The sequence below is a fragment of the Mesoplodon bidens genome, assembly GCF_964165515.1.
Source record: "Mesoplodon bidens genome assembly, chromosome: 2".
In the NCBI taxonomy this organism is placed as follows: Eukaryota; Metazoa; Chordata; class Mammalia; order Artiodactyla; family Ziphiidae; genus Mesoplodon; species Mesoplodon bidens.
The window spans coordinates 79,291,808-79,316,426 of NC_138177.1; the positions used below are offsets into that span (position 1 = coordinate 79,291,808).

Here is a 24,619-nt window from a genome sequence, read left to right on the forward strand (position 1 = left end):
GCTGATTCTGACCCAGTGTATGAAATCCTATATCCATTACATTGGTCTTTTCCAAATAATTTGAAAAATTTGTTACATTTTAAAAGTGGATATTTTGTGTTTGTAATCACACAGGTAGCTGTGTGAGGAAAGCGCTTTTTTTTACAGTATTTTTATTTTTTTGAAATTATCTGTTTGTGTATCAGTTTTCTCTACAAAACTATAAGCTCCTCCTCTAAGTAGGAAACTTAATCCCCTCACTCGCCACTGTACCCCAGCACCCAGCTCAGTGCATGGGTATTTTAAAGTAAATTTCTTCCTGTAGCACAGAATGAAAGATCCGATTTGTGGGGTTGGGGGTTGGCTTGGAGAGGTGGATGAGGGGCTGGGATGTGTTCTAACAGTTCTCCTAAAAGATAGATGTTCTCCGCGTAAGCTTCTGGAGCAAGACTTGCTTCGGGGTTGTTGGTGACAGTTTCCCTTCACCAGTAGGAGTTTGTCACTATAAGACAACACCAGAAAGTTAAAAGTGAATGAGAAGGGCACGTGATGGAGATTCCGACCCCTAGGGTCTCCCCTAAGAGTAGCTGAGAGTGTGGGCAACTGCAGGTGAAAAACAGAGAGGTCATAGGGTTAACCTTTTCTGCCCAGAGCAGGTTTGGCCCACATTTTATCCCTTCTGTGGGGGTAATGGGTGCTGCTGAGTGGGCGGTGTGTTGCCTGAAAGGAGGTGGAGCTGAACAGCCCCTCCACATTGGCTATTGCTGCTGTGTGCACTTTGTTGCTTTACATTTCTTTGCAAAGAGCTGAAAGTGCAGTGCCCTCCAGATCGCAGCTGAAGGATCTGCCAGTTGGAGCAAAGGCAGCGAGGTCGGGTACTGCAGCAGAGCTCTCAGCTCTGGGTCTCAGCTCTGGGTCTTCCAGGCACAGGGCTCACCCATCCAAGGTGTAGTAGTTCCCGGTGGTCCACGAGGACAATGGAATCTGGGTTCCCCAGAGGCACCTGCTGCTGCAGAATTTATCTAAATACCACGTTCAAGCTCTTCTTTGAAAGGTGTTAACTGATGTGTGCTTTCTGTCTTTTGTCATCCTTTCTTTAGGACAGGTTACACTGACCCAGCCCGGTGAAGATCTCTGGAGACCATGATCAAGAAAAGAATTGCTGTGATTGGGGGAGGAGCGAGTGGGCTCACGTCTATCAAGTGCTGCCTGGAAGAAGGCTTGGAGCCTGTCTGCTTTGAAGGGACTGATGACATCGGAGGGCTGTGGAGGTTTCAGGTAAATCTCCTGGTTCCTTAATACTTGGAACTCTCGCCGTAACTAGGTGCATAAGATATTTTACCTCGTGTCAGGAAGTATGACGGGCTTCACAGTGATTAAACCTGCCAGACTTCAACCTGCTGACCTCCTCTCAGCAGCCATCACCTCAGGTTCTATGCAGGTTCTCTTTCCCTACGCTGGAAGCAAAATGGGACGCAGGTATCACTCGTTTTTTCCTTTACTGATGTCTGTGAAAATGGCACAGAGATCATTTTCATTTTCAGATCTTCCTTGATTTACAATGAGGTTACATCTTGATAAGCCCATCGTAAATTGAAAATATCCTGTTACAAATGTATTTAATACACCTAACCTACCTAACACCATAGCTGAGCCTAGCCTACCTTAAACGTGCTCAAAACACTTACATTAGCCTACAGTCAGGCAAAATCATCTCACACAAAGCCTATTTTATAATAAAGTGTCGAATAGCTCATGTAATTTATTGAATGCTGTATTGAACATGAAAAACAGAATGGTTGTTTGGTTGCAGAATGGTTGTAAGTCTATCAGTTGTTTACCCTCCTGATCCTTCCAGCTGACTGGAAGCTGCCACTGCCCAGCATCACCAGAGTATGTTACAAAATATCGCTAACCCGGGAAAAGATCAAAGTTCAAAATTCGAAGTGTGGTTTCTATTGAGTGTGTATCGCTTTTGAACCACTGTAAAGTCAAAAAATCACAAGTTGGGCACTGTCTGTAATGAGTTTTGCCGCTATCCAGAAAAGGGTAACAATCTTGGTGGGGGGTGTAGCAGAATGGCAGACATGTAAAGTGGTTGCTCTTGGTCTGTGTTCATCGGTAAGTGATCTAGAATACGGCTTACAACTCCTTCCAGGAATCCCCCTTTTCAGTCTCTTCTAACCTTACTGTTTTTTTTCTTTTCTTTCTTACCTTCCTTCCATCGTTGCTTCCTTCCTTCTTTACTTTAAACAATTCTCTAATGATTCTAGTGCTTGAATAGGATATAAAATCTGGCTGCCTTCTTTACTTTGCACTTTTCCATCACTTGAGAAATCAAAGCAGTAGTCCCATCTTCAGGGAAGGGCAGAGGGCACCTGCAACTGGCTTTTCTTGTCCTTGCACAGACTCAGTTTTAAAGTTGAGTTGCTTTAATATGCACACCCAGCCCTGCAACTTGTTACTAACAGTTAAGATATCTTCTTACTTAAATGATAGTTAAGCTTATTATATGTCAAAGAATATCACCCTCCTTAACTGATCTCCAAAGCAACATCCATTGGGTTTGCTTTTCAACTCACTTTTTAAGCCAGTGTTTTAAGTGTATTAAGGTGTCCAGATTTGTTTCATATTTCACAAAATGGAGACGGTGTTGGCCAGCTACTTAAAAGTGGTTTCATTCATTCATAGCATTCCTTAGTAGAACAGCAGTACAGTTGTTTTGCATTTGGGCTCTGTCTTGGGGACTAATTCTATTTGACAATCATCCTTATTCAGAGCTAGGGTGGATACTCCTTAGCACACCACCCATGCCTCGGTCATAATCAGTCTTGGGCATGGCTGAAAAAACTGTTAATTAATATTTTGTAATCAATAGAAAATTTTACTTTTGAAATCCAGCCACAACATGGTGTAGAGGTTAAGAGCACGTCTGGGTTCAAATCCTACTCTGACCTTGGGGAAAACCATGCCCTATGTACTTCTGTGTTGTCATCTTTAAGAAGGAGATAATACTGGCACCCACTTCATAGAGTTATTGTGGGGATTAAGTGAATGAATAATTATGTCATCACTAATAACAGTGGCACAATAATTGCTAAACATCAATTATTATTCAGTAGGCCTAGAGTGTGGCCAACACGTTTGGTGTCTGGTAAGCATCCTAGCCAGGTCTGGCAACTACTGACCAGGCATGAAATTAGTGAAGGGTCCACCATCCTACCTGATTATCAGGTTTTATTTCCAAAGTGGTTTAAACTTCTTCTCTCTTAAATACCCAATTTGGAGTTTTTTCTGATTATACTCTTGGCAAAATTTCAACACCTTATAAACTGCTTCCTTGAAAATAAATAAGCTATATTTCATTATAATAGTCTGACTTCTGTTAAGACAGAACACATCTGTGTCTATTATATTATATATAACATACATATATTTTACATATATTATACACACACACACACAAACACCACTATATCTCTAGAGCCACAGGTGATGCCTGGCATATATTAGGAACCAAATATATTTACATTTTATAAATGAATCCTAGAGAAGCAAAATATCTTGGGTGGCTGCTTAGAATGCTTGTGGAAATAGAGACCTTCATTCTCACATATTCCACAGTTACACAGTTGTGGAGCCTGAGGTATTATAAACATCCATTAATTGCAGATTAAACATGTTTTACATGCTGATGCTGGTTTCCTCAAGAATTGCCTCTGAGATCTGCTTTTCTGTGACCCCCTTGCTTGTTATTTGGAGTCTTCCTCTCCCCCATCCTACCCCCTTAAATTTTCTGTAATTCATTGGGGGTTTCATATATAGGAGCATCCCAAGCACTTTGGAATTCCACCATTGCTACTGGGTGTCCAGTAAGCCACTGGCAACTCAGGGCTTCCATTTTCTCTTTCTTGTAACAGGTCTCAGGGACTCAGTATAAATTTCTTTCTTCTTGATCTCCTCATTAATGTTAGACCAGACTGATGGTGAAAAGTCGGTAGTAATGTGAGACGTATCACTTTAATTTTCATACTGCAATATTATTTATGAACGAAATAGCTTAAAATGATAAATCCCTTATGAAATGCTGAGGTTTTAAGAAGTATGTAATGCTGGAAAATAATTTTTAATATTCTTTAGTCAATCTGAATTTTAAAAATCCTTAAAGTATACCAAAGCAGTGTTTCTCCAACTGTAATGTGCACATGAATCACAGGAGCTTTTCCTGAAGTGTACATTCTGATACATTAATCTGGGGTGGTGCCAAGATTCTATATTTCATGTGAAGCCCCAGGTGATGCTGATGCTGCTGATCTGATAACTACAGTTCACGTAGAGAGGTTTTAAAGTGTATATGTGATACAAAGGTACCATATGGATATAATATAATGTCAAATGAGGCATATTTAATACATTTTAATTTAAAATATAAAATTAAGTAATAAACACCCTTAGATGAACAGGTGTTTTTAATTCTTAAATATATCAACTCCACCCCCTCAAAAAAAAGACAACTGAATGGATACAAAAATACTTAAAAGAGGGTAACTGTAGAGCAGTGGCTGTCAGCTTTGGCTGCAACACTGAACAATCTCCTGGGGAACTTTAACAAACTTTAACAAATACTGATATCAGTCCATCCAGATTCTGGTTTTATTGGCCTGGGTGCCAATAAAGCTCTCCACTAGTTATTTCTAATGTGCAGCCAACACGGAAACCTTTGCCCTTCAGCTTTTACCCCAGCTTTCCCAGGTGATTAATGAGGATGACATTGCATTTTTAAAACAAAATCGATAACAGTTCATTGAACAAACATTTCTGAAGCTCAGATTATATTAGAGTGTGTGGAGATACGGAGTTATATAACCTCCTGCCACTGCCCTCAGGCATTCTGCAGTTTAGCTAAGGATGTATGGAGAAAGGACTTCTGAGGTGGATGGGATAAACTCTGGTGCCCTGAGCTTACTGGGGTCAGCACACAAACTCTTACCAGCAGATCTCAACTTTGTCTACACATCAGACAAGAAGCAATTAAAACAGGGTCTCTGGAAGTAAGGACCAGGCATTAGTATTTTAGAGTTCCCCAGATGAGTCCAATGTGAAGACAACTCTGAGAACAGTCCTAAGACAGCTTCTGTCCCACGGGATTCTGAGAGTCTGTCAAAGGAACAGAAGATCCACACTGTTCTCACTCCTCCCACTGAAGGGGAGTCATTTTTCTCCTTTCTTCTGCCCTTACTATTGCCTCCAGTCCCTTCAGTTCCAATTACACTACCCTACGTCCCTGGTTCTCTCTTTTCTCATATGGACTTCCTACTCAATGCGAGTCATGTGCTTAGGCAGGAAATAGAATCAAGATACATCTCTAGAGGGCAGATTATTCGCCGATGGTAGGAAATACTAAAATGCAGGAGCAGAAGCTTCTTTTCCCACTCACTGACCCAGTACTGCTCTGCCCTCACTCTCTTTTATAAAGCAGTGAGTTGACAGTGATGAACCCCACCTAGGATCCAATCAGGTGTTTAGAGGGGCTTGAAGGTTTTTGTTGACACACAATAACACTTTGTTGTCTTAATTACTTGAAAAAGAATACAAATATATGATTATTGTCACAGGGGTAAGATCTGTGATTCATTTAGCTCAGTGACCCCAACACACCTGCTGTGGAAAGCATGGCTCTACTCCTTGTACTAAACTTTCAACCCTTGGGAAACAGGGACAGACTTGGATTTTTTAGCATTAATATAGTGTTTTTATTACAGAAGGACTTTAGAAATAGCTACTGAATGAATGAATGAAGTCGAATTTGATAGTTAGGAATGTGTCTACCCCTGCCCCCTCAAACGTCTTGGTTCCAAAAGGACCCTACCACTCATTAATTTAATTTTTTTTGAAAAAATGTGCTTTGTACAAACAACATGTTTAAATAAACTTTGAATTTTAGAACTGTGTTAGATTTACAGAATTAATAGGAAGATAGTGCAGAGTTCCCATATACCCCATGCCCAGCTACTATTAACATCTTACATTAGTATGATACATTTGTCCTAATTAATGAACCAGTATTGATACATTATTATTAATTGAGGTCCTTGTTTTATTCAGATTTACTTAGGTTTTTTTCCTAGTGGCTTTTTCCTGTTCCAGGTGTTCCCATCCAGAACACCACATTGCATGCAGTTGTCATGTCTCCTTAGGCTCCTCTTGGCTGTGACAATTTCTCAGACTTTCCTTGTTTTTGATGACCCTGACAGTTTTGAGGATTACTGGTTAGGTATTTTATAGAATGTCCCTCAACTGGGATTTGCCTGATGTTTTCATCATGGTTAGACTGGAGTTAAGAATTTTGGGGAGGAAGACCTTAGAGGTAAAGTGCTATTCTTATCACATCATATCAATGGTACATACTATCAAACTTATCACAATTGATTGATGTTAACCTTGCCAACCTTGCTTGAGATGGTGTTTATCAAGGTTTGCCACTGTAAAGTTGCTCTTTTTTTTTCTTCCTTGTCATACTATACTCTTTGCAAGAAAGTCACTATGCACAGTCTACACTTAAGGTCAAAGTTGGCTATTCTAAGCCTCTTTTCTTTCCACATAAATTTTAGAATCAGTTTGTCAATATCTACAAAATAGCTAGCTGGGATGTTGATTGGGATTGTGTTGAATCTACAAATCAAGTTGGGAAAACTGACATCTTAATGATACTGAGTCTTCCAATCTATGAGCACAGCATATCTTTCCATTTATTTATATCTTTGATTTTCTTCTTCTCTGTTTTATGGTATCTGCATATAAGTCTCATACATATTTTGTTAGATTTTTCCTAAGCACTTAATTTGGGGGGTGTTATTATAAATGGTACTGCATTTCAAAGTCCAATTTTTCATTTCTGGTATATAGGAAAGTAAGTGACTTTTGTATATTAACCTTGTATCCTACAACACTGCTATAATTGCTTATTAGTTTCAGGAATTTTTTTTTAATTCTTTGGGATTTTCTACCTAGACAGTCATATCATCTGTGAATAAAAATCATTTTATTTATTCCTTCTCAGGCTGTATACTTTTATTTCCATTTCTTATCTTATTACATTAGTTAGGATTTCTAGTACAGTGTTGAATAGAAGTGGTAAGAGAGGCTGTCCTTAACTTGTTTTCAATTTTATGGGGAAATTGTCCATTTTCTCACTATTAAGTACGCTATTAGCTGCAGGTATTTTGTAGATGCTCTTTATCAAATTGAAGATATTTCCCTCTATTCCTAGCTTGCTGAAGGTTTTTAACATGAAGGTGTAGTATAAACAACATTTCTACAAAAATAAAAGAAAAAATCATATCTCCTTAATAAATCAATTTGTTTTTCCTACTTTCAAGTTTTATTGATTTAAAATAAATGAAATATACTTGTATAACAGGGGAGAGATTATACAATGTGTAATTATATAAATATGGGTAGAGCTTCCCTGGTGGCGCAGTGGTTGAGAGTCCGCCTGCCGATGCAGGGGACACGGGTTCGTGCCCCGATCCGGGAAGATCCCACATGCCGCGGAGAGGCTAGGCCCGTGAGCCATGGCCACTGAGCTTGCGCGTCCGGAGCCTGTGCTCCGCAATGGGAGAGGCCACAACAGTGAGAGGCCCGCATACTGCAAAAAAATAAAAATAAAAAAATATATAAATATAAATATGGGTAGACATAGGTATACAGTTGCCCTAGGCATACATAATATTATATACTTGGTGATTAGAATGTGACCTGAATTTTTTCATATTACTTTTTCCACTTAAAGTTATATCATAGTCCATTTTCAATGTTTCTACACAGATTTCAAAATCATAGTTTTAAGTATCTCCAAATTCAATCTCTATAATTCACTTATTAATTCATTTCAAAGCATTTATTAAGCATCCACTATATATGAGGTACTGTTTTGATGATAGAGCTATGAAAAAAATAAGACACAAATCCTACTTTTGGGTACCTCACAGTCATAGAAACAAATGCAGAATATCGTGTGTTCTAAGTTGCCTTGATGGCAATATGAGCAGAGAGTTTTGGCAGCTTGGAGGTTGAATGGGGCATTTAACTCAGTGGAGAGGACAAGAAATACTTCTTCAAAGAAGTGACATCTGATGTAACTCTTGAATGATAGATAGGAATTTTCCAAATGAAGAAGTTGTACTGTAGTGTTACAAAAGTTTAAAGTTGTGAAAGAGTCTGGAATGTTTCAACAACAATTTAATGACTCAGAAGCTTGAAGTTAACTGAGGAGAGCACTAAATGAAGATAAAAAGGTAGATTGGGATAGATTGTGAAATATGCTGAGTTTCAAAATAAGAAATTTGCTTTTCCAAATGGAATCAGTAGAGCCCATTAAGCAGTGGGGTGACAGGATCTGCTTTGAATTTAGCAGGATACCTAAGGAGTGGTGTGGAAGGTAAATTCTGAATCATATTGAGATACCATAATTTACTAAAACATTTTCCTATTGGGGGAGGGGGGCATTTTAAGTGGTTTCTAATTAATAGTTATTTTAAATACTATAAAATGAATATCTCTATGCATTTGATTTTATATTATTTTGCAATTTTCCTTACAACAAATTTTTGTGAATAAGATTAAAATATCTTATTCAACTGTTTTTAAATGAACTTTTATGTATTTCATTAGTTTTTTATGCATTATGTAAAGTTACTTCCTTTTTCTCTATGTACCTTTCTCAATATAATTCAACATACATCTATTAAATATCTACTAAGTGCTATTTATAATTTTATATGCCGTAGGAAAGATCATGAATACAAGTAAAGGGGCTTACAATCTAGTTGGGGAGATAAGGAATAGACTATAAGACATTATGGAGGTCTTTGAATCCTAAGCTGAAAAATATACACTAGAGAAAATGGGGCAGTATCCAAAATTTTAATTATGACAGAGATACAACCATACCCTAGAAAGAACACTTTGGTTGAAATAAGGAGGACAGATTGGAAGAGACTTGTAAAAACACCATTAGCAGCCAAAGGGAATGCGATCTTGAAGGATGGGGCAGAGAAATGGGAATGATCAATTCAGGATTCTGAAATTGAAAAATTCTTCTCTAAAAATGGGAGGAAAATCATCTCTAATGTGGGCAAAGCCAGTGAACACTCTCCTTTGTGGCCATTTAATGTTCAATAATAGCCAGCATCCAAATATCTATTTCTGGAATAAAAAGAGAAGAGGGGGTCCAAATTGGTAAGGTAATTTTCCATAATCAAAACAATTTTTAAAAAATATAATAGAGTTGAAAAGTCATGGTTTGTGATATCTCAGTGACAGGCTAATATAACAATCTGGGTAGATACTGCTTTATTTTATGTGATCACTACAACACCCCCATGAGGTAGTTATTAGAAGTTTTTGAGAAAGCAAAGAAGTTAACCTTGATGGGGGAAGAACAGTGAACCGGGGTTTGATATCAGCTAGAGCAATGCTTCTCAGCTTTCAGATGCATCTGAAACACTTAAGGATTTTGTTAAAAGGCAGATTCCGATTCAGTAGATCTGGGATGGGGCCTAAGATTCTGCATTTCTAACAATCTTCCAAGTGATGCCCCTGCTGCTAGTCCACAGATCCTACTTTAGGTAGCAAGGAACTGGAGCAGTTGTTCTCAAAATTACAGTGAATTTTGTTGGGCATTAAATGGTTCTGAGACCAATTCCAATGTGTGTGTGTGTGTGTGTGTGTGTGTGTGCGTGGGTGGCAGGTGGTCCCCAGACACCAGCAAACAATTCTCAAACACTAGCAGGGTGTCCAAGAATTCAACTAAATTCTGATGCCTATCTAACCAGAGACAGCGTCAGATTCCACAGATTGAGGGCTCAGTCCCTCAACCCCACTTCAGACACCAGTCATAAGTCCTGGTTATTACCTGGGCTTCTGACCAACCAGCTACAGATTGGAGGTTCCAACGACCCCCTCCTTGGATTTGGACTTCAGATGCCAGTCTCGAGTCCTGGTTGTTTGTTACCTATACTTCTGACCAACTGACTATAAATCAGAAATTCCCACGACCACCCCCACACCCACCCCTTGGGTTTGATTAATTTGCTCACAGAACACAGGAAACCCATTTACTCACTAGGTTACCAGTTTGTTATAAAAGAATATAATTTAGGAACAGGCAAATGAAAGAGATACATAGGGAAAAAGACACTGAGCTTCCATACCCTCTCCAGGCACACCGCTCTCCCCTAATCTCTTTGGTTCACCAACCTGAAAGCTCCCTGAACCCCATGCTTTTAGGTTATTATAGAGGCTTCATGACATAAGCATGATTGATTAAATAATTGGGCATTGGCTATTGCTTCAACTTCCAGCCCCTGTCCCCTCCCAGAGATCAGGGAATAGGCAACTGAAAGTTACAACCCTCTAATCACAGGGTTTGCTCCATTGGTAACTAGACCCCATCCTTAGTTGCTTTCTAAAAGTCAGCGTATTAACATAACAAAGGGCACTTTGTATCACTCTCAACACTTAGGAAATTAGGAGAGTTTTAGGAGCTCTGAGCTAGGAACTGTGGAGAAAGACCAAATATATATGAGAAATATATTTTGACCATCTGGATGACCAAATATATATTTCCTATAAATCACAATATTGCAGGCATATAGCTTATTTCATTTTTATGTTATAAATAATGCTATCATTAACATCCGTTAACATAAATCTTTGTCTACAATGCTGAATCTTTCTTTAAAAGGCTAGGTTGCAAGGGTTTCATATTCTTGCCACATTGCTGTCCAGAAAACATTGTACTAAGTTCTCATTTCACCTCATTTTTGCTAACACTGAGTAATTGTCTTTTAATTTAGTAAAAACGAGGTAAAATGGGAACACATAGTGGACAGAATGTAAGTTAGTACAGTGTTTCCTGGAGAACAAGTTGGCAAGTGTATGAAACTCTTGAAACTTCCCTAGGCTTTGAAATATATATACTATTTAAAAGACTATTACTCAAATGGGCAGTTCTCATTTGGAGTCTTATGTCATGGCAATCAGGTGACAGCTGGGACTGGATGTGTGCTATGACCTCTCTGCTCACATATTTAGAATGTCAGCTGGGATAACTAGAACTTCTGGGGGCTGGCTGCACATCTCTCTATCCCAAACATGCTCTTCATGTGGATAGCTTGGGCTTCCTCACAGGATGGTGGTCTCAGGGTAGCTGGACTTCTTACATGGCTGCTGACTTCCACCAGAGCAAGCTTTCTAAGAGACCCAGACAGAAGCTGCAAGACTACCTATCACTTAGTCTTGGAAGCCATTCAGTATCATTCCAGCTGCATGCTGTTGGTCAAAAGCAAGTCATAAAGACAACTTAGATTTAAGGGGAAGAGACTGCACGAGGGCACAAATACTGGGAGATGTAAAGGGTTGTGGGGAGGGGACTTTTTTTAATGGTCATTTCTTTCAGAAAACTTTTTCAAATGTTTGTTGGCTGTTTACAAACCATGACCTTAATTCTCAAGTTGCTATGACTGCTTTTTATTTACTGCAGGAAGAACCTGAAGAAGGAAGGGCCAGTATTTACAAGTCAGTGATCATCAACACTTCTAAGGAGATGATGTGCTTCAGTGACTATCCCATCCCAGATCACTATCCTAACTTCATGCACAACTCCCAGGTCCTGGAGTATTTCAGGATGTATGCCAAAGAATTTGACCTTCTAAAGTACATTCGATTTAAGGTAGGGAATTTTGTGGGTATCTCTGTGTTCAGAGTTTCAAATAAATGAATAACTGTTCTCATTTACCAGTGCTTATGTATAGATTGGTTTGATATGGTCATGTATCTATCCTATCCAGACAGATTCTACTCTATGTCTTCTCTGTGTCTGAAAATATTCATGGAAAGGTCCCTCTTCTATATATTTTGACTGCAGATCCAAGAAGCCATATTCATTTCATTGTCTTCATTCTATATCATTTGATTACAATAAAACAATGAGGGGAACTGACAGGTATGGGAACTTTAAAACCTTCTGGTTCCACAACTTGCTGCTTAGCCCTTTTGTACTTTCTGAAGTATTTTCCAGTGCAATATTTATGTGATCACAACAACCCAGTGACGTAGATATTGAAACGTTATGAGGAAGCAAATAAGTTAACTCTGGTGTAGAGGGAGGAACATTGAATTGGGAAACAAAAACTTGAATTCTAGTCTTTGCTCTACCACTAATCAACTTGTGACTTCAGACAAGTAGGTTCCCCAACGTTGATGTGTCTTAAGTTTATTTGTAAAACAAGATGATTGTACTAGATCACGTCAGTAATTCCTTCCTGCTATAAATGCTTCCATGTTATTTCTATCATTCCAAACCACGACCATATAATAATTGATATTTCTAACAGCTGGCAAAAAGCCGAAATCTTCTACCTTCTGATCATTCTACTAAATCATGACTCTTTCTCTTTAACAACAAAATTAAAATGGCAATATCCAGTGACGACTTCTAAAGTCAGTCATTTACAGCCTAGTGGTGCTTCTCTTCACTTCTTTAAACACTTATTGAACAGGTTTGTTACCATACTAAGCAGTGAAGACACAAAAACAAAAAAACCCAGTGATTTCACAGTCTTGTTAAGGAGATAGAATAATGAAGAGAAATTTCATTGTAAACATAATTATAAAAATAAAGAGTTACAGAGTGATAAATGCCACTGAAATCTATACATTGCAGCTCAGAGGAGGGAAACAGCCCATCAGGGCATGAGGCATCAGGCACCAGGGTAGTTTTCTTAGAGGAGATAATACCAAGCTAAATGTTGAAGGGTGAGTTTCTCCAAATGAAGAAAGAGTAGAAGGATGATCCAGGCAGAAGCACCAGCCTGTGTAAAAGTAAGAACATGATAGAAAGGAACTGTAAGTAGTATAGGATGTCTCAGGTATACAAGAGGGGTGTCTCTGTTAGTCAACCAAGACATTATGGTCATAAACCCTAGAAGCACAAGAACACATTTTTAATGTTTCCTTAACCCGGGTAGAGTAACCTATATTTATTATTATTTTTTAAAGCTAAAAATTGTACCACTGACTATCCCATCTCACACCTTTCTTTATAGTTACTTGTAAAATGGGCATTTATGGGAGTCAAAGAGAGGTTCATTTACATAAAATATGAGCCACTGAGATATTTTTCTACTAGGAAAGGGAGCCCTCTAGCTCAGTCACAAGTTTAAGGCCAGTGAGAACACGACTTGAGGTAAGAAGGCATCAGAGAGTCCCAGGATGTCTGGGGGTATGGGGGAGGAATAGGCATTTAGTGCATGGAGTGTCTCAGAAGCACAAGAGAAGCCCAAACTTTATTCAAGTATCACATTGCCTTAGGGTATGGTCCAAGAGAACTAGTAATTTGCACTTTTCTAGAAGCAGAGTAGAGTGCAACATTAGTCTGCCAACTCTGTTTTATTTAGCTTGCCTCATGGAAGTTTTCTCACTCTGACCACAGCCCCAAACAAAAAAGTTCTGATTTGTGGAGTATGAAAACCAAATATCCCTGCCTGAGGACTGTTATGCGGTATCAGCCGTTTGTGTAACCCTCTGCAAGGAGAGTCCTGTCAGGGAAGATATCCACTATTTAGGCTGTGGTTATAGTCCCCTGTGACTACCCCTTTTCTTTTCAGACAACCGTGTGCAGTGTGAAGAAGCAGCCTGATTTCTCCACTTCAGGCCAATGGGAGGTGGTCACGGTATCTGAAGGGAAAAAGGAGGTGAATGTCTTCGATGGAGTTATGGTTTGCACTGGCCATCACACCAGTGCACACTTACCCTTGGAAACCTTCCCTGGTAAGTAGCCTACCAGGAATGAAGACACTTGGACTATGCCTGTGACCTGATCCCTAAAGAAAGGGAGGATTGTGGTCTGAGTGATTCCTACCTTGCGATGAAATAAGGCTTATCTTAATTCTGCATATTCTCCTCAAAGATGTTGGGGCAACTTGTATTAATGCTATTTAGGACGTAGAGATAACAGTAATTTCAGGGACTAGAGGAAAATTAGAAGGCTCTATATTTAGTTTTACGATAATTTTAGTTTTTTTAAGGATAAAAAGTTGATCCGCATCAGATTGAATGAGGCCTTTTTTCTTATTAAATTTTTATTGGAGAATAGTTGATTTAAAACGTTGTGCTAGTTTCTGCTGTACAACAAAGTGAATTAGTTATACATATACATATATCCACTCTTTTTTAGATTCTTTTCTCATATAGCTCATTAGAGTACTAAGAAGAGTTCCCTGTGCTATACAGTAGGTACTTATTAGTTATCTATTTTATATATAGTAGTGTGTGTATATGTTAATCCCAGTCTACCAGTTTAGGCGTCCCCCACACCTTTCTCCCCTGGTAACCATAAGTTTGTTTTCTACCTCTGTGAGTCTATTTCTGTTTTGTAAATAAGTTCATTTGTACCATTTTTTTTAGATTCCACACATAAGCGATATCATATATTTTTCTTTCTCTGACTTACTTCACTCAGTATGACAATCTCTAGGTACATCCATGTTGTTACAAATGACATTATTTTGTTCTTTTTTTTTTTTTTTTTTTGCGGTACGCGGGCCTCTCACTGTTGTGGCCTCTCCCATTGTGGAGAACAGGCTCCAGACGCACAGGCTCAGCGGCCATGGCTCACGGGCCTAGCCTCTCCCCGGCATGTGGAATCTTCCCGGACCGGGGCACGAACCCAGGTCCCCTGCAACGGCAGGTGGACTCTCAACCACTGCGCCACCAGGGAAGCCCTATTTTGTTCTTTTCTATCACTGAGTAATATTCCATTGCATATATTTACCACATCTTCTTCAACCTGAATGAGGGCTTTTTTAGCAATCAAGGAAACAAACAGAAATACTGAGTTTCTAAGGAAGAAAATAAAGCTTAAAGAAAGAGCTTAATTACGGTCTTCGACCTGGATTTTCATTTTTTGGGGAAAAAAAGCACTCTATGTATACTTTAGAGTATATAAGAACATATATACTCCAATTGGAATGGAAGTAGGTATTTACAGATGAGGAAAAGAGGGGGTGGGGGATGGGCAAAATAGGTGAAGAGGATTAAGATATACAAGCTATCAGTTATAAAATAAATCAGTCACAGGGTGGTAATATACAGCACAAGGAATATAGTCAAAATACTGTAATATTGTAATAACTTTGTATGTTGCATAATCTATATAAATATCAAGTTACTGTGTTGTACATCTGAAACTGATATAATATTATGTCAACTATACTTCAATTAAAAAAATAAACAGGATGAAAAGACAAAAGAGAATGGAGGTTTTCTGAAGCAGTTTGGATTAGTGAGTCCACAGGTCCAAAATATTAACAGATCCTGAGTTAAGCAGACTACTTATGATAAGGAAATCACAAGGTTCCACTCTGAGGCTATGGGAAAAGAAAACAGGCAAAATATTCAGAAAGGCAACAGTGCACCTGAGTAAAAGCAGAACATATGGAGAATATATGCATAATCTCTACACACTGCAAAAAAATGAATGATTTAACAAATGATATCAGATAAACCATCACCCAATAATTATTTTCCCTTCTCTTGTAGGAATTGAGAAGTTCAAAGGACAATACTTCCATAGTCGAGATTATAAGAATTCAGAGAGTTTCACTGGAAAGAGAGTCATTATAATTGGCATTGGGAATTCTGGAAGCGATCTGGCTGTGGAAATTAGCCATACAGCCAAGCAGGTTTGAATTAGTACATTATTTACTTTGTTTCACCAAGGAAGCTGCAGGTGGACCCAGCAGAGTGTATGGATACCTGCACACAGCCCATCAGTTGCAACGGCAAATGCAGGGCTTGGTTTCACTGCCTCAGTTGGCAACATTTTGATTGATGATGTGATGGAGCCAAGGTTACAAGTTAGATTCCCATCATTCATTTGGCCTCACACTAAGGAATTTGGTCATGACCACAAAGTGTGCTCATAATCTCACTCAGCTGTCTCTTCAGATTGTGCTTCTGGCTCTGAAGAAGACCAAGTGATTGCTGGGAGAGTTTGTTAGAATGCAGCATTCAGAGTGTGGATCACCTGTTGGCCAGCAGAAGTGATAATGCTCTTATCTGAAGGAAACTGTACTCAGTCACTGAAAGCTTTTCACTCATAGGATGTTGGAGGAATTTTCCTCTTCACTCTTCATCACTCCCCGAAAGGAAAAAAGAAGTCTAATCCTTCTAGAGACAACATGGGTATCAGTATGAAAAGCATCCACATTGTAGCACATGCAAGCAGCTCTCCCCAGCCTTTGCATACCATTAGGTAACACAGAATAACATTCACACTAAAGCAATTTCTATGTCCTTGAGGTTTTTTGGTTTGTTTGTTCTGTTTTTTGTATCATAGCTTTTGAACTGGGAAAAACGTCTCTTAATTATAAATTCCTAGAAAAAGACATCATTGATATATTTTGTTATTCACATCTTTATTGAATCGTAACTTTGTTGGCAATAAGTACATGCCTGGTTGTTCTTCACTAACTAATTAAGCTGTGCTTCTCCATAAATTGTTTTAAAATTATTATTATTATTTTTTAGGGTTGGCATTTATTTTTTTAACATCTTTATTGGAGTATAATTGCTTTACAATGGTGTGTTAGTTTCTGCTGTATAAAAAAGTGAATCAGCTATACATATACATATATCCCCATATCTCCTCCCTCTTGTGTCTCCCTCCCTCCCAGCCTCCCTATACCACCCCAAATAGAAGTTTAATGCCACAACTTTGTGAAATGAACTTTACCCACAAATTCCATTCAATAATACTTCTTCTCAGGTCTATCCCCATCTATCACCACAAAACTGATTTTATATATTACTCCATGAATTAATTCAACAAGCATTTATTAGGAAATAGGTATATAAACAATAAAGTGTAAAAATGTGTGTGGGTGCTATGATAAAAGAATGTACAAGGTATGTGGTGGGGACCAAAGGCATGAGCTTTCTTTAATACCATTGGCTTGTTAAATGGTCAGTTGTAGAGGAGCTGAACCTTACAAGCACTGAGGAATTGTAAATTGCCAAAGAACAAGGCAGCAAGAGCAGGTGGAGGTAAGGTGGTTGTGTCTGAGAAAGCTTTGTGACCTATGTATTATTTCCACTATTTTATACATAGAGAACTTTTTAACTGAAGCTCTGATCATTTACATTACTCATAACCTATATTTAAAAAGTTATACACACTGCACACAAAACCATTTGATTTCTGAGACTACACACAGGCTCTTTCAACGGTGACATGTAAAACTGCTTATTTATGATAGCAGTTAAGGTCACCATCAGTGAGAATATATGTATGAAGTACATGATTATCCCTTTTAACATGAGGGCTTAAACAAAAGACCATAAAACAATGTACTTATATAGCTTACAACCCTGGAAACTATCTCCAGCGAGTTTTATAATATAGAGAAAGCGATGTTTTTGCCAGGTAGTTGAATACCAAACTTTTATTACGTGGACTTTAGCCAGCAGATAACACAGAAAGACGGACCAGTTCCATGTTGTGCTACATGCAATCTTCAGTTTTTCCCTTAAATAAATGATGAAACATTACTTAAGCACAGGCTTCGGAGTCAGTTAGACTTAGGTTTGGAAATTCAGCTCTACCATTTAGTAGCTATATGATCTCAGGCAAGTTATTCAGCCTCTCCATGCTTCTCATCCATAAAATGGACATAACAATACCTACCTCAAGAGGTTGTTGTATTGATCAAATAAAAATATAGATAAAGGACTTAGTAAAGTGACTGACAGGTTACAATTCTCAATAAAAGGAGGTGATGCTGATGATAGGTTGGGGACTAAAGGGTGTATATGCTCTACCTCCCACCTTGGAGAAAACACATTTGGAAAGATAAAAGATAAGAATATACAATACTAAATATCAATATAAATGATAAGTTTTTTATAATACTGCAAACAATGTCAAAGGCAAAAAAAAAAAAAGACAGAAGATTTCAGATCAAATGATGTCCAGTTGCTTTCAGCTTTACTGTTCCATGATTTGAAATGAGTTGGACAGGTGACAAGTGCTAGAGAAGTTCAGAAGATGGAGAGAAAATTATCAGCCAGAAAGGTCACTAGTGTCTTCATGGAGGAGGGAGACTTGATCTGGATCTTAAAAATGAATAGGCTTTAGAGAATGAAGGGGATAGGGGGCTTTTCTGGGAGGCATAATGACATTAAACAGAAATGCACTGGTGGTTGAGAGCAAGACATAGTCTTGGTCAGTGACTACACCAGTTTAATTGTAAGCTTAGTGTTTGAGAAGAAAATGGCAGGAAATTTAAAAATATATTATTGCCAGGGAATAAAAAGCCAGACTAATGAGTTTGAAGTTCAGCTTGAAGAAAATGGGTTCCCATTCCTTCACAGAAATGAGTCAGGGAATGGCAAAAACAAACATTTTTTTCCCCATGCCTCAGGTTTTCCTCAGCACCAGAAGAGGAGCTTGGATCTTTAATCGTGTCGGAGACTATGGATATCCTTTTGATGTGTTATTCTCTTCTCGATTTAAATATTTTATGAAGAAGATTTGTGGTCAATCGTTAACAAATATATTTTTGGAAAAAAAGATGAACCAAAGGTTTGATCATGAAATATTTGGCCTGAAGCCTAAACACAGGTATGTTCCCAGGCGGGGAGGTGGGCAGTAACAGCCAAGGCAAAGAATAAGGACTGTTCACATAGGCTAATAGTATAGCTACCTCTATCTGTACTTTAAGCAAATCCACAGAATCTGAGATTAGATTTCTACCTTTCCCCCACAGATGTCCAAGATCTATTGGTCTCTAATTTTCAGGCTATAATTCTCCTTGGCATTAACCATTTTATCATTCCCCGAGGTACCAGTTCTTTTTACATGATGCCCAGTAGCAACAACAAAATGGTAGTAGCAGGCAATGTATCATTCATTCATTCATCCAACAAACAACTGAGCATCTGGTATGAGCCAAGCATTATACGGGCATGAGAATACTGAGACTAAAGACCTAATAGTAATAGTAATACTAATAATAACACTGTACCTTTTTGAGGACTTAATATAAGACAAGCACGGTTTTAAATGAGTTACAAGCGTTATCTCATTTAATCCTCACAACAGCCTTATAGGTTGGTACTATTTTGATCTCCATTTTGCAGATATAAAAACTGACACTTAGAGAAACTAATTTGCCCAAGATCACACACGTAATAAATGACAGACTCGAGAAATGGATATTTCCTTTAATACTCTAACAAGAAGACAGACAATAGAATATGATAAAGAAATGCATGGAGTCCCATGAGAGTATGAAGGATAGGAGTCCTCACACAGCCTAGAAGATAGACTGTGACAGCATTTCTAGAAGCTGATTTTAAATGCTGTTTTCCCCTACAGCTTTTAATTTTTTTAATGTTTAGATATACTTGCTATAAAATAGTAAGTACAATGAGCACCCATATACCCTTCACTTAGATTCACCTATTATTAACAGTTTACTATATTTGCTTTTTCCCTCTCCCTCTCTCTGGAGATAGATAGATCTATACATATATAGCATCCATATATACATACATATATTCATAAATTTTTCTGAAACATTTGAGAGTAAGCTGCAGGCAATACAACATTTTACCCTACATTCTTTAGCATGTATTGCCTAAGGAAAAGGGCATTCCTCTACATAAACATAATTATCACACTTAGTAAATTTAACATTGATGAAATACCATTATCTAATATAATGCATATTCAAATTTTCCAAGTTGTTTCAATAATATTTGTAGCTTACTTATTTATTATTTTGGCCACACTGCATTGCTTAAAGTTTGGAGTCCTAACAACTGGAATGCCAGGGAATTTCCTGTAGCTTTTATAGTTTTAAATCCAGGGTCCTGTCAGGTATTACACCATTGTATTTAGTTGTCATATCTCTTTAATCTCTCTTAATCTGAAATAAATTTCCATTTTCTTGACATGGATTTTTGTTTTTTTTTAAGAATTCAAGCAATTTGTTTTGCAGAAAGTCTCTAAATTTGGAGGTTCATAGTTGTTATTCCTCTATTATATTTAGGTTAAACAATTTTGGTGTGAATATTCATAGGTTATGTTGTGCCTTCTTGGTGGATCACATCAGGAGCCATATGATAGCAGTTTACTGCATACTAATGATGTAAAATTTGACAACTTGGATTAGGTGGTCTACCACGTTTCTCTTTTGTAAAGATTATTTTTTCCTTTGAAACTAACCAGTAGGGTGATATTTTGAGAGTGTGTTCCCCAAACTTTCAGCCATTTATTTCACCCAATTATGGAAACTAGCATCCATAACTTTGGTGATCACAAAATAAATTGAGGCTTTATGGAATAATAAGAGATAGTCAAACAAACAGGGTAAGGAAGTAGCATTCTAATTATAAATACAAGGTCTTGGAATAGCAAAATATACGTTATGCTCTGAGACCTGCACATAGTTTGGTTTGGCTGGACTACAGGCAAAGATGGAAGAATGACTGAGTATATCTCCTGGTTCACGGGGCAGGTATATGAAAATGTTTGTATGCTCTGCTAAATAAAACGTTTAGAATGAAGACATCCCAGAGCCACTGAAAGATTTTAAGCAGGTGAGTGACATAATAATAAATACATTTTGGAACAATCACTCCAAAAATGATGTAGAAGATAGATTGAAAGGGGATGGAGCAGGAGGCCCTAGAGACAGCTGTAATGGCCCAGGTGAAACAGCATAAGTAAAACTATTCTGGGGGTATTAAGAGGAGAAAGCGTGGCCTTGGTGACCAGATGTTAAGACTCACAGTTTTGTAGCTTGGGCAACAATGCGGATGGTGGTACTGTTAGTAAAAAGGAGTAAGTTTCGAGAGAAAGATGAAATGATGAGGTTGGAATGAGAACAGAATCTGTACCTAAAGGTTTGTGTCAAAGAATTACCAAATTCAGCAAACCAGTAATACTGTTTAAACATATCTTGTTCCTAAGAAGAGGCCAGCTCTGTCTGAACATGATGGGCTGAGGATTCTCAGAGCCTGTTAACACAGGATCCAAGGATTCACACTGCTTTTAGAAAGGTCAAAGATTCTGCACCTTATCCTATGCTATTTCGAGAAAACACTACTTACCATGCCTAGAGTATCTGAAGGGAGTTCATAAAAAACCATTTGATATAAATCCTAAACTCCTAGGTTGTGTGACCTTGGGTGAGCCACTTAACTTCTTTAGGCCTCAGTTTCCTCGTCTATAAGACCTGGATAATGACAACTGTCCTGTTTCCTTCGTTGGGTTTGCGTGAGACTCAAATACGTTAATGTATGTAAAAACAGTTTATAACTGTAAGTCACTATACACATATAATTTATTATACCTTTTGGAAAATGATGGTCCAAACCTAGCTCTTGGGCTTTTGAAGAGGAAAAGAGACTCAACAGAATGCTGATAGTCCAGTTCTGCAGATTTCTTGATATATGGATAGAAGCTACTATACTGTGGACTTATCATATCACTGAGAGCATTATTAGTCCTTGAGAAACCATGCACGTACTCATCAAGTAAAATAATGCTTCCCTCACTTCTCCAACAGCTTCTCTTTCAATGCTACCTGGGGTCCAACATTTACTCTGAGATCCTTACCTTTTTCAAGCTGGTATACATTAGACCTTTCCCAAATTTCATGAATAAAGGAGACTATTGGCATATTGATTAACCACCTCAATCAAAATACAATTTTACTTACATGGTAATGATATTTCCCTCTCATGATCTCTCTTGATTTCTCCTTCATTTTCATCATTCACAGAGCTCTGAGTCAGCATCCAACGATAAATGACTTTCTGCCAAATTGTATAATTTCTGGCTTGGTGAAGGTGAAATCAAACGTGAAGGAATTCACAGAGACAGCGGCCATATTTGAGGATGGCTCCAGGGAAGATGACATTGATGCTGTTATCTTTGCTACAGGCTATAGCTTTGCCTTTCCTTTTCTTGAAGATTCTGTCAAAGTAGTCAAAAACAAGATATCCCTGTATAAAAAGGTCTTCCCTCCTAATCTAGAAAAGCCAACTCTTGCAATCATAGGCTTGATCCAGCCCTTGGGTGCCATTATGCCCATTTCAGAGCTCCAAGGACGCTGGGTCACTCAAGTATTTAAAGGTAAGTGACCATGCAAGATGACTACCTAATTACTTAGTGGTTTGTTTAATTATGTTTATGTTCTTGCTTATAAATAGCTGAGACAGTATGTATGATTGTAACAGTGCCTGGCACAAAATTAGTGCTCAAAATTAATTTTTGAGGAAATATAAAGTAGTGATTTATAACCATGGACATATAGCAGAATCTACTAGGAGTTTTCCAAAAATAGGCATGCTTTGCCTGGTAGTGTTTATTTAATAAGTCTCGAGTGGGACTTATATAAGATTGTTGAGAAAATGTTCCCCAGATGATTCCAATATGCACTCCAGATTAAAATCCACTCATCTAGATTTCAGACAACTGATACATATTTGTGAAGCAAAAGAATTTAATCTTCTTTCATTATAGTTAGAGAAAGTCACATATAGAAGTGCTGTGATTTCATTTTAGACAAAAATTAAGATCTGGTTAAAGACTAGTCCAGAATGAAGAAGATTCAGCCACTCAAATTCTTACTTCCCCCCTTTATGTTCCCTCTTTCAGAAAGTTTTGGCTAGGAAAACATGAGAAAAAATTTTGGGGTTTGGGATAGCAGGCTCAATATGAATCAGCAGAATGATGTGGCTTCCAAAAGACTTAACTATATCTGGCATCATTAAAAAACTCTAATGTCCTGGAATTTATAACTGTTCTTCCATGAACTGGTAAGACCACACCCAAAGATATTTTAAAAGTGAAACTGGGGCTTCCCTGGTGGCACAGTGGTTGCGAGTCCGCCTGCCGATGCAGGGGATGCTGGTTCGTGCCCCGCTCTGGGAGGATCCCACGTGCCATGAAGCGGCTGGGCCCGTGAGCCATGGCCGCTGAGCCTGCGCGTCCGGAGCCTGTGCTCCGCGGCGGGAGGGGCCACGGCAGTGAGAGGCCCGCGTACCACAGGAAAAAAAAAAAAAAAAAAGTGAAACTGGAGTACATTAAAAGGAGAGAGACAAGAATGGTTAAGGGAGTTGAAAATGTGCCATTTGAAGTACAACTAAAGGAGCTGGAGAAGTTTGGCCTGGAGAGGATAAGATTTAGGGGAGATATGGAAGTTCCCTTCAGATACCTGAAGAGATGCCCCATGGCAGAAGGTTCTATATATTTGCTTAGTATCACTCCAAAGGGTTGAACCAGAAGCATGGAGTGAAATTCTGAGAGTTTGCACAATATCAGCTTAACATTAAAAATAAACTTTGACCAGGCCAATATGAAGTAGATTCAAGCCTCAGAACAGGGAGAAATCAGATGACTTTTAAGGTTCCCTCTAACAAAGTAGTTCTTTGATTCTATGGTTACTATAATAAAATTTGCTACCATTACTAATGTTTAATTAAAACTATTCAAAGTTCTTGTTGAGGGACTTCCCTGGTGGTCTAGTGGCTAAGACTCCACATCCCCAATGCAGGGGACCTGGGTTTGATCTCTGGTCAGGGAACTAGATCCCACGTGCCTCAACTAAAGATCATGCATGCCACAAAGAGGATCTTGTGTGGCACAACTAAGACCCGGTGCAGCCAAATAAATAAATATTTTTTAAAAAATGTTTTTATTGAAATTTCAGATTCTTCTTCCCTAGTGAAGATCCTCATGGTAGCATAGAAAAAAGAAGCAATGATGTTAGAGTTGATAGAAAGAAAATTTTTCCAAATTTCCCCAAAGTTCTTTCATTTCTTTCTTTCTTTTTTTTTTTTTTTTCTATTTTTAATTTTTTGGCTGTGCTGTGTGGCACGTGGGAATCATAGTTCCCCAACCAGGGATCGAACCCAAGCCCCTGCAGTGGAAGCATGGAATCTTAACCACTGGACTGCCAGGGAACTCCCAAAGTTCTTTCATTTCTTAATTCCTTTTAATTCTATCCAGTAGATCATGTATTCCTTGAGCACTGGACCAGCAATCCAATGCAAGTAACCGGTGAAGTTGGCTTAATTCCAGTCATATAAAGTGGATCTTTTAATTGGGTCAATAAAGTAAGAGGAAAAAATTGTTTTAAAATAGGCCACAGCATCTTAGTACACTTTGAATAAAAACGAGACTCTTTTCCAGGACCAAGTGAACCATTGAGAGGATTAGCGCAACTGAGTATTTGGAAGATTCTGCATTATGACTGTGGGATTAGGGGATTTTAGGGGAAATGCACAAAAAGCCCAGTTTCCTATGCTAGCAAATCTTAGTCAGTGCTAATCCCTCTAGCTTTCTTCTTAACACTTGGAAGGAAGGAATCATCAGAGAATCCCTATAACTTTATCAAATTTCCAAAACGAACCCTGAGTTTTTTGTTCTACTGTCTGCCTACCAAATCCTTGCCTTTCTCATCCCAGAATTCTACCTTCACTGTGCCAATTTTAAGACCATTCTATCACACCAGCCCAACTCAGCCTGTCCTCTTCCCTGGCCTGTTCTTTCCTCACCAAGCCG

At 38.3% G+C, this 24,619-nt stretch overlaps 1 protein-coding gene across 2 annotated transcripts in view; it reads left to right on the forward strand.

Annotated features, from left to right (window-relative positions):
* Window positions 1-784: 784 nt before the first annotated feature.
* FMO5 (flavin containing dimethylaniline monoxygenase 5) overlaps window positions 785-24,619 on the forward strand; it is a 29,580-nt gene continuing 5,745 nt past the window's right edge. Inside the window, exons 1-7 of one of the 2 annotated variants that reach the window (XM_081225922.1) lie at window positions 785-849; window positions 1,080-1,257; window positions 11,525-11,713; window positions 13,650-13,812; window positions 15,583-15,725; window positions 18,465-18,664; window positions 21,834-22,186. In XM_081225922.1, coding sequence (XP_081082048.1) covers window positions 1,123-1,257; window positions 11,525-11,713; window positions 13,650-13,812; window positions 15,583-15,725; window positions 18,465-18,664; window positions 21,834-22,186 — 1,183 coding nt within the window. In that variant the 5' untranslated portion in view covers window positions 785-849; window positions 1,080-1,122. Of the gene's footprint in view, window positions 926-1,079; window positions 1,258-11,524; window positions 11,714-13,649; window positions 13,813-15,582; window positions 15,726-18,464; window positions 18,665-21,833; window positions 22,187-24,619 lie in introns of both variants that reach the window. The other variant, XM_081225921.1, reaches the window with a different exon arrangement.